Source organism: Canis aureus, chromosome 17 (genome assembly GCF_053574225.1).
Source record: "Canis aureus isolate CA01 chromosome 17, VMU_Caureus_v.1.0, whole genome shotgun sequence".
Taxonomy (NCBI): Eukaryota; Metazoa; Chordata; class Mammalia; order Carnivora; family Canidae; genus Canis; species Canis aureus.
In genome coordinates, this window is record NC_135627.1 from 54,925,027 (window position 1) to 54,934,231 (window position 9,205).

At 50.2% G+C, this 9,205-nt stretch overlaps 1 protein-coding gene across 2 annotated transcripts in view; it reads left to right on the plus strand.

Moving 5' to 3' along the window:
• Positions 1-8,699, plus strand: part of SERP2 (stress associated endoplasmic reticulum protein family member 2) — a 21,083-nt gene extending 12,384 nt beyond the window's left edge. Inside the window, exon 3 of one of the 2 annotated variants that reach the window (XM_077855591.1) lies at positions 1,546-3,148. In XM_077855591.1, the coding sequence (XP_077711717.1) occupies positions 1,546-1,622 (77 nt within the window). In that variant the 3' untranslated portion in view covers positions 1,623-3,148. Of the gene's footprint in view, positions 1-1,545; positions 3,149-8,253 lie in introns of those variants that run through there. The other variant, XM_077855592.1, reaches the window with a different exon arrangement.
• The last annotated feature ends 506 nt before the right edge of the window (positions 8,700-9,205 follow it).

Genomic DNA, 9,205 nt, shown 5'->3' on the forward strand with positions numbered 1-9,205 from the left:
AAGCAGCTGAGCTCTGCTCAAATCTTAGAGGGAAATTAATAAAAGGGCATCTGTCCTGGTTTTAGTAGGATGTGTGTGCGTGAGAGCGTGTCTATGTGTGAGTGTGTGTGTGACTGTGTGTGTGACTGTGTGCGCGTGCGTGTGTTGCTGGATATTATGATTTTTTTTCATCCCAAGAAGGGAACAGACATCTGGACTCTCCTTGCCCGTCAGATAGGAAGCTGCGTCTGGCCCAGCGCTGGCCTCGATCATGACAGAGCTAATGCCTCTCAGCAAAGGGCCTGCTAGGTTTGTTTGGCACACGAATTGCGAGTAGCTGCGCTGTTTCTGGGCAGAGACATTTCCTTTGTGTGTCACTTAACAGACGACAGGCTCCTGTATCGTCCAGGGCCCCTGCCTGCCTGTGGGTGCGGGGGGGTAGGAGGGGATAGCATGCCACAGGCAGGTCCGTCCTTGAGGACAGCCTATTCAGAACAGATACGAAGAAGTGATTCCCCGAGATGCTCTTGGCTGGGCCTGAACCCTTCCCGTGTCCCCAGCCTCGTGTGTCAGGGGGTCCAACTGTCTCCCTTTACAGAAGGCATCTCCGTGTCTCTGGAAGAGCCAACGCCCCGATGCTCCCTAGGACTGGCTGTTTTTGTTAAGAACAGTGCGGAGGAGGGAAAGGACCAAGTCGTGTGTGTGCCAGCATCAGGGCCAGGCCCCCGGGCTTGAGACCTGGCTCTGCCACCTAGTAGCCGGTGGCCTCGTCCAACTTATGCCCGTTCTAGGCCTTGGCTCTCCCATTCTTAAAAGACATAGGGATGGTCCCTAGCTCCTAGGACCTTAGGAGCCTGTTGCTACTGTCGTTATGCTTATGACCCTTGGTACACCGTCTCCCCACCCCTCAGCCCCCTCGGGGGGGTTCTGACCAAGATTCTGAATGCACACAGGGAAAGAAAGGTAACACTTCCATCTTCCCAGTGACTTGACTTAGAAAACTTGTATTGGGATAGATAGCCCTGAGGTCCTGAGGGAGCTGTGGCTGTGCCAGCGCCCACCCGGAGAGGTGGGGGACAGGTCTGTGAGCCAGAGGTCGGAGGGGTCACCTCCGCAGGGGCAGCTCAAGCCTCTTCTCTATCTGTAGAAAGGATTCTTTATAAACTAGCAGATGGGGGTGAGCAAGACCTGTTCATAGAACCATGCTGGCTACCATTTCCTGAGGGCTTGTCATGACACCAGGCCCTCCACGTACCTTTGCTCTTCTCATCACGGAATCCCTGCAGAGAAGCTCTGGGGCTCATTTCTCCAGATCATGAACCTGAGGCTTAGAGAGGAAATCAGCCAGCATCCCGCATCACCACTAAAGAGTGAGAGAGGTAGAACCCAAACCTGACCTCTAAATCCATCCCCTTCCTATTGCCCTGCATTCTCTCTCTCTCTCACGGCCTCCCCCCCAGAGTAGGACCAGACCCAGCAGAAGTTGTCCACCAACCTTAGGCCTTTAGCGTATGAATGCATATCGAAAAGAACTCCTGTTAAAACATCTCCTACTTTCCCTGCCAGAGGTTCCAGATGTACGGCCATCCTGGGTCTGCCCCCAGATGGAGACAGCCTTGACCCAGCCATGGGCTGCTTGTTGACTGGGCCACCGGGAGGCCCCGATCACCTTACTCTTTTCTGGACTTTGCTCCAGGACCAAGAATTCACCATGTCTGCAGGTCGACCAATAAACACTGGCCTTTCCCGGAGACCTCCAGAACTCTCTCGAAATTGTGATGCTCAAGGGTGGTTGTCACAGCCCCTGAGACTGGCGAGCAGGATGTCTGAGGAACTGAGCAGCCCAGAAGGAGCCCTTCGATGTCACCACGAAGGAAGGACTGAGGACATAGCTCTATGTCCTGCCTCAGGACCTGCGATGGACACTCTGGGAAGGAAATCTCAGCAGCCACTGGCTGCCTCAAGGGGACCTGCGTCCTCCCTCGTTCCAGGCCACCCTCTGCCTTCTGTCCCATGGAGCATTTGGGTTTGTGTACAGTCTGGTCCTCAGAAGAGCGTTTCTGCTGTGTGCCATTTTGCCAGAGATGGGGCCATCATATTCTTTGCTAATAATATTCCTTCTTTCCACAGCGCCTTTCTGCTCTCATGTGTCCCAGGCACCTCTCTCTCTTCCCTCTTCTCCATCTCTGGAGAAGCTACCAGAAAATGCGACCAGGACTAGTACCCTGCCTTTGACTCTCCTTGTGCTGACTCTTCCTGAGAGCTTAATGACTCGCCTTTGCAATGTCTCATTTCTTGACATTTCCACTTACCCTCTCGTAGAACCTGTACTCTTTTCTTACCAGCTCTTTATTTTTCTTTTCATTTTTTAGATGAAAAATAATCAGAATTAAATAATTTCTAGAGTCATCTTATCCTCCTAACGGGTTTTCCTTTGGCCTGTCTCAATCTCTCTTCTCAACAAATCTCTTGACCTTGCTTATCATCAGCCTTATTTTCAATAAAACTGGCCTTCTGAAGCTTCCTGTTGCCTGGCAGGCAGCTCTCTGGCAGCCTCCTATTGTCTCGCTGTCTGACAGTTTCCCCGGGGATCCCTTCCTGCCATCCCCGTGTCCTTCTGGCACTCCCAGTTAGCTGGGATAGATCAGTCCCCAGGGTGGAAGAGGGTTGGGATGACATAGTCCCGGGACTTCAGGAGTTTATGGTCCTTCATGACTTTCCTTCCCCTCTAAAGACTGAGCTCTTGCAATATTGGAATTGAAAAGTAATGATTTGATGTTGACTCGTGGCTCACAGAGTCATAGTTTGAGGTTTTCAATGTACATGTGTTTTCCTCCATGCTCTTTGCAATTATTCACCTTTCATTCCCCCAATAAATATTTACTGAGGATCTACTATGCCCAGAGCTGAGCTGGGCCCAGTGGTATAGTCATGAGCAAAATCATTCAAGGTCCAGGGGTGCCTGGTTGGCTGAGTCAGTTAAGCATCCAGCTCTTGGTTTTGGCTTAAGTCATGATCTCAGGTTGAGCCCTACGTTGGAGTCTACTTGGATATTCTCTCCCTTCTCCTACTCCCCCTCATTCGCAGTCTCTCTCTCTCTCTTTCTCTCAAATAAACAAACAAATAAATAAATAAATCTCTAAAAAAATAAATAAAAGAAAAGAAATCATCTAAGGTCCCTGTTTTCCTGGAGCTCACAGTCTAGTGGAGAAGCAAGAGGAGTTCGTCAAGTAGTTATGCTGAAACGTGAGATTTCAGCCATGACGGTGTTTGAAGGAGAGGCATATAAGGCTGTGAAAGCATATACCACAAAGGCTGGTATCCTCTGGGTAGGAGGTTCTCAAAGTGTGGTCCCTGGACCAGCAGCCTCCGCACCACCTGTGACCTGGTTAGAAATACACATTCTCATTTCCCACTCTGGACCCAGTGGACTAGAAACTCTGGAGGTGGGGTCCAGCCTCTGTTTCCACACGTCCTCAGGAGACTACTGTACACACTCAGATTTGAGAACTCTTGCTTCACATGGTGGAAGAAGGCTTCTCGGCAGAAATAACTTTGGGATTATAAAGGAAAACTAGGCAACAGGGTAGGGCGGGAGAAGTATTTCAGACCAAAAGAATGGCATGTGTAAAAGGCCTGTAGTAAGAGCAGAGAGCTTTTGAAAACACGAGGGATTACCCTTCAGAGAGGAGAGTGATACAAGATGAGTCTGGACAGGTTGATAGGGCCAGCCTATGCAGGTCATGGAGTCCTCCTCAAGGATTGGGCAATAGGAAGCTTTTGATGTGCTTTAAACACAGGGATGACACACTCTCATTTCTTTTCTTTTTTTTATTATTTTTTAAAATTTATTTATGATAGTCACAGAGAGAGAGAGAGAGAGAGAGAGAGAGAGAGGCAGAGACACAGGCAGAGGGAGAAGCAGGCTCCATGCACCGGGAGCCCGACGTGGGATTCGATCCCGGGTCTCCAGGATCGAACCCTGGGCCAAAGGCAGGCACTAAACCGCTGCACCACCCAGAGATCCCTCTTATTTATTTTAATTTAAAGAATAATTCTAGCTACAGTATGGAGCACGGAATGAAGAGGAGCAAGAGTAGACCAGTTGGAGGTCATCGCAGGGGTCTGGGGGAAGATGGTAGTAACTTGCACTACGGTGGCTTCTGGAGAGATGGAAAGAAAGGTGCATAATCACAAGGTACTTAGGTAAAGTCCACAGGTCTTGGTGACCCGTTGGAGGTGTCCAGGATGGCTCTGGCATTTTGGGTTTCCATTCAAGGTGGAGGATAATGATGCCAAGTTTGGTGGTGGGAAGAGACCATGAGAAGATCCTGTTGAGGTTGAAGTGTCTTTGAGCCATCAATGTGTAGGTATCAGTTAGATGGTGGGAGGTGTGGGTCTGCAGCTCTGAGGAGAAGTCAGGGCCAACAGATGAGTCATCCAAAGCTATGTGCCAGCTGAAATTGTGGGTGAGGATGAGGTCGCCCAGGGAGAAAGAATGTAATGAATAGAAGAAAGCCAAAATGCTCACTGAGGAACGACATTATTCTTGTTTACTGGTCAAGTGGAGTCGGGATGCCCCCAATAAAACCCATGTATGTGAAGAGCTGAAGGGAAGGAAGAAAACTAGAAACCAGGAGAATATAGTGTCACAGAGGCCCAGGGAGGAGAGGGTTGAAGGAGGGAGTGTTCAACAATGGTGAGGAGGGGAGGCAGGCAAGAGGAGGCTGGAAAATGCCCATTAAGTGACATGGGGGAGCTTTGTGGCTTTAGCAAGAGGTATTTCAGTGGAGTGAAGGGAGCAGAAGCCAGAATGAAGTGGATTGGGGTTGGGAATTGAAGGTAAGGAGATGGAGTAAGTGAGTATAGACAGCTCTTTAGAAAAAGTTGGGGAGTGGACGAGAGGGCACCTGTTGATGGCAGATGTCGAGTCAGGAGGATCGTTCTGGTTTGTTGGATCTTTTGAGTGTGAATGGTTCTCTCATGTGAAAGCCTGAGGATGTTACTGCAAGGGGATGGTTAAGTAAAAGAGAGAGACGTGACCATCCAAGGTTCCCAAAGATCAGGAAGCGAACACGTTGCAGAGTCCAGAGGCTCTGCGATTCCGTAGCTCGTGCGCAGGCCTGGAGTTCTCTGGACCCCAGTGACCTGCCTAAGACCCGATGCCCTGGCCTGGAATGCCTGCCTTTTCTTGGCACCTCTCCTCCCTGCTGTCTGGCTTACTACCCACAGCCCCTCTGCTCCAGGCCGCTCAGCTGTTTTCTCAGCTTTGTTCACTCACTGTTAAGTTATTAACTTGTCAGGGTCCAGACTCCCCACTTCCTTTCCCTCTTTGAACCCACTGTTGGCCCCTTTCCTGTTCGCTGCCTCGGAAAGTCAGCGCTTGGAAGGCCGGGGTTACTCTGCGGGTCATTACGGGCAGCCACACAGAAGTACAGTTAACAGAATTGGTAGGGAACGTTGAAGGCTTCTTAAAGACATTAATACAACCGAAAAAGGAATAATAAACCCAACCCTCCCCCCATTACCTTAAAGGTGGAGGCCAATGGGGAACTTGAACTTAGAGTAGTCTCTCCAAGCGGGTTCAGTTTTACAGAGTCACCTGTAAACAGGTGAAGGGCTATCAGATTGTCACATTTTAATGTGTAATGTTAATTCCTGGATTCAGTGGGATCAGGAGTGATCTTTGATTAGTTCTTAAAGCCGACTCCGTAACTGACAAGTTGTTTTAATAAGAGGGTTGCTATTCTGAAACAAGCAAATTTTGTCGGATTTTTCCTTAAAAAGAATTAAGTGTTTTTTATCATTACCTAGCACTTTTCAAGTCGTGGATTAACCGAATGGGGCACAATAGACTTAAGGCACAGACTGTTTCCTATTTGTTGACCTACATTTCTTGTCTAAGGATAAAGTTAAGGGAGAAATAACATTTTTGAGCGTTTGATGATGGGCAGATTTTTTTGCTTGTGTCATGATTATTTATTCCTTGCCATGCTTTGAGTCCCATATCATCTACAGTTGCACAAATAGAGAAATCAGGGCTCAGAACTATCAGGGCTCAGAACTCCCACTCAGAACTATTTGGGAGTTCCCTCTAGAGAGCGGCGGGTAGCACTTGGGCCTTAACTGAGCTCTGGTCTTGATGCCCAGGCGTGGAGAAGCATCAGTCATTACTGCAGGGATGGTGACATCAGCGACAGCTCCGGGGTGGAGTCCTCAGTGTCACAGAGCCTTCCTATGTGTCAATGTGTCATATCGTTTAAACCCTATAACAAGCACTGCAAACACCACGGTCCTCATTTTACCCCAGAGGAAACAGGCTCGAAAAGGTTAAATTATTTGTCGGGTCACACAGCTATTCAGTGAAAACCTGGTTCCATCTAACCCTAACATTCCACTGTCAACTTGTTTGTCAAGATTAGGGACGTTTTCCTCCGAACCCAAGAACAAAACATGAGGCAGGGTAGACGTAAATATTTTTCCCCTAATGTTGTTGACTATACAGGGGCCTCCCAGCAGTCCTGGTGAGCTGGACCACAGAATGTTTATCTGATTCTTATCCCTTGTCCGCCTTGGGAGGGGAGGACAGAGATGTCCATGATTTCCGGGAGCTTATACATCTCGGTAAGGTGCCTTCTCACCCAGTTAGTACCTTCTCCAGTCAAGACCCATCCCCAAACCCAGAAGAAGCCAAGGAAACCTCCCAGCACAACCAGAATTAAATATCCCAAGTTGTTGAATTCACTCCTTCGCTCCCTCTGGAGAAGAGCCCCTCCGACCTTCACGCAGAACCGGCTGGCTTTAATGCTCCATGTAATTCTAACAGCCCTGCTGGGTCTGTAGCGACATGATGATAGAAGAGGGGCCACTGCATGGTGGTATGGTGACACCATAGAGGTGAGCGGAGATCATAATAATCAAAACAGAAGCAGAAATGAGAGCCCAGGGCCCAGCCGACCGGAGCTGTCGGTGTCAGGTGGAAAACCTCACATATATTCCACGACGATGTTACAGCAGAGTCTTACCAAGGACCGTTTCTCATTATGGTGACACTGAACATTTATGAAAAATTAATAGTATGTCATGTCTGGTGTGCATCCAATTGAGGAGAGTAGTGGCGATGGGTGCAGGGTTGTTTTTTGGTTTGGTTTGTTTTTAGAAAAAAAAAAAAAAGGTGCATTCAGGCCTTATCTCGCCCTCACATCTAGCTGTCCAGGAAAGATCGCCCAGGGCCCTGCGTGTTACTGATCTTTGCACACCCGAAGCCCGGGACCTGGCGCCCAGTGCGTGCTCACTAAAGTTAGATCATGGAATGCCAACGTGTTTCCTCAGGGTTCTGGAGAGCCTGTTTTACTGCGGCCGCTCCACTGCTTTCCTGTTTATTCTGTGTTTAGACATGATTAAGTGGAAGGATACCCAGCCTCGCCTCCAAAAAAAAAAAAAAAAAAAAAAAAAAATCGCACAACGCGTGGTCGCGGCCGTGTGCATCATGATGCCCGTCGTCCTCATCAGGACCGACCAACACTGCCCTCCGGACAGGGTGCAAAATAGAAGCTGGGCCTCACTCTGCTGGGACACAATTGAACACCATAGCTACAAAAACAAACAAACAAACAAACAAAAGAACTCCCTAGCGAGACCCAGGCTGGGGAGCTGTCTCACCAGCTCTTAGCACAATCAGCAGGGCACCAGAATTCTCTGCGGGCTTACAGGCTCCCAGCCCCTCGGTGTGAACTCAGTGTTGCTCTGGATGGGGGCTAGCCGCCAGGACAGCTTGCTCCCCGGGCTCCCGCACCCAGGGCCCCGGCCTGCTGCACCTGCTCCGACCACCTGGCCCGCCTTCCCAGCTCAGGGGCTGCCTGTTTTCCAGGGCACTGCAGCTTGGGAAAGGCAGCCTCGCTGACCTGTTCGATGAGGGCAGCCCTGTGTCCCCCCAACCCGGTCCCCTGCAGCCACCACCAAAGGCTTCTGGGGAAGGGGGCCCAAAGCTCTCCGCCTGAGGGAATGCTGGCCTTAGCTCCCGCTGGAATTAGCCGGAGTTATCCATAAATCCCCCAGGCATCCCTGGGCAGGCCGAGCAAGGCTGCCTTTTTAAAGAAGTTCACTGACCTCTTGTTAACTCCTTGTTAGGAAATATCTAATCAGCTGTATGCTAACATGTCAGGGGCCTGGAGTTGGGGGCGGGGGTCAGCAGAAGCAGGGCTGGCTGCGGCCTGGGGTTTCCAGCTGCGGGCTGCCTCTGTCTGAGCCTGTGTCTTGTTTTCCTCCTTCCAGCTATCTTTCAGATCATTCAGAGCATAAGGATGGGCATGTGAGGAGGCCCCGGGGCTTTGACACTGCCCCCATCCTCTGGAGGGCGGAGGACCACTTAGGCTTTTAGCCGGGTGTGGTGGGAAGCAAACGAGCCACACAGAATAGGGAAGAAAAAAAAAAAGGCTCCCTCAATTGTTCCCTGATGACTTCACCGTGGATGTCAGACCAAATTGCCTTCTCACAGGACATCTTGGCACATCCGTGTGCTGGAGCGGAAAGGACATTTTGCTTCTCTGTTGGCGGGGTCGGTAGCTCCCCAGTGCCCGCAGCGGCCCGTCTGGTTGGGCCCTTGGTGTCACTGATGTATGCATGTGGCCCTCTGCACGACCACCACTCTACTTTCTATGGATACACCCTCTCCCCCACTGGGAATTGGTTTTACAAATAAATGTCTTTGTTCAACCTTACGCCATGTGTGGGTGACCCTGAGAAAACCGAAGCGAAGACAAGGCCACCACGGGTCCAGGGGGTGCTGGGTGGGGTGGAGGGGTGGGTGGGGACTGGACCAGACGGTTGGGACTGGGTCAGGGAATCTGGTTGAGGGGCCACAGCTAGATTTACCTTTCAAGATTTGGTTGGTTGGTTGGTTTGCCCAGAAGGAAGCCCAGGCCTTGGATTTTCCACACATTTTGCTTTTATAAATGTTTTGATCTTTTGGGGTTTGTTTTTGTTTTTTTTTGTTGTTGTTTTTGTTTTTGTTTGCCTTTTGTTGTTCTTTTCTTCCGTGTAGAAAAGGCATTTACAAAGCATGTTGAGGCTCGATTAGCCATTCTCTCCTCTTCGTCTGCCCCAGGGCTTGGTGAGGAGCAGGTGTCTGAGGCCTCTTTCTGAAAACCAACCAACCTCAGGACCCAGCCAGGCCCTAATAAGCAGCACAGGAGGACGGGAGTCCCACCTCTGGGTGAGGCCCAGG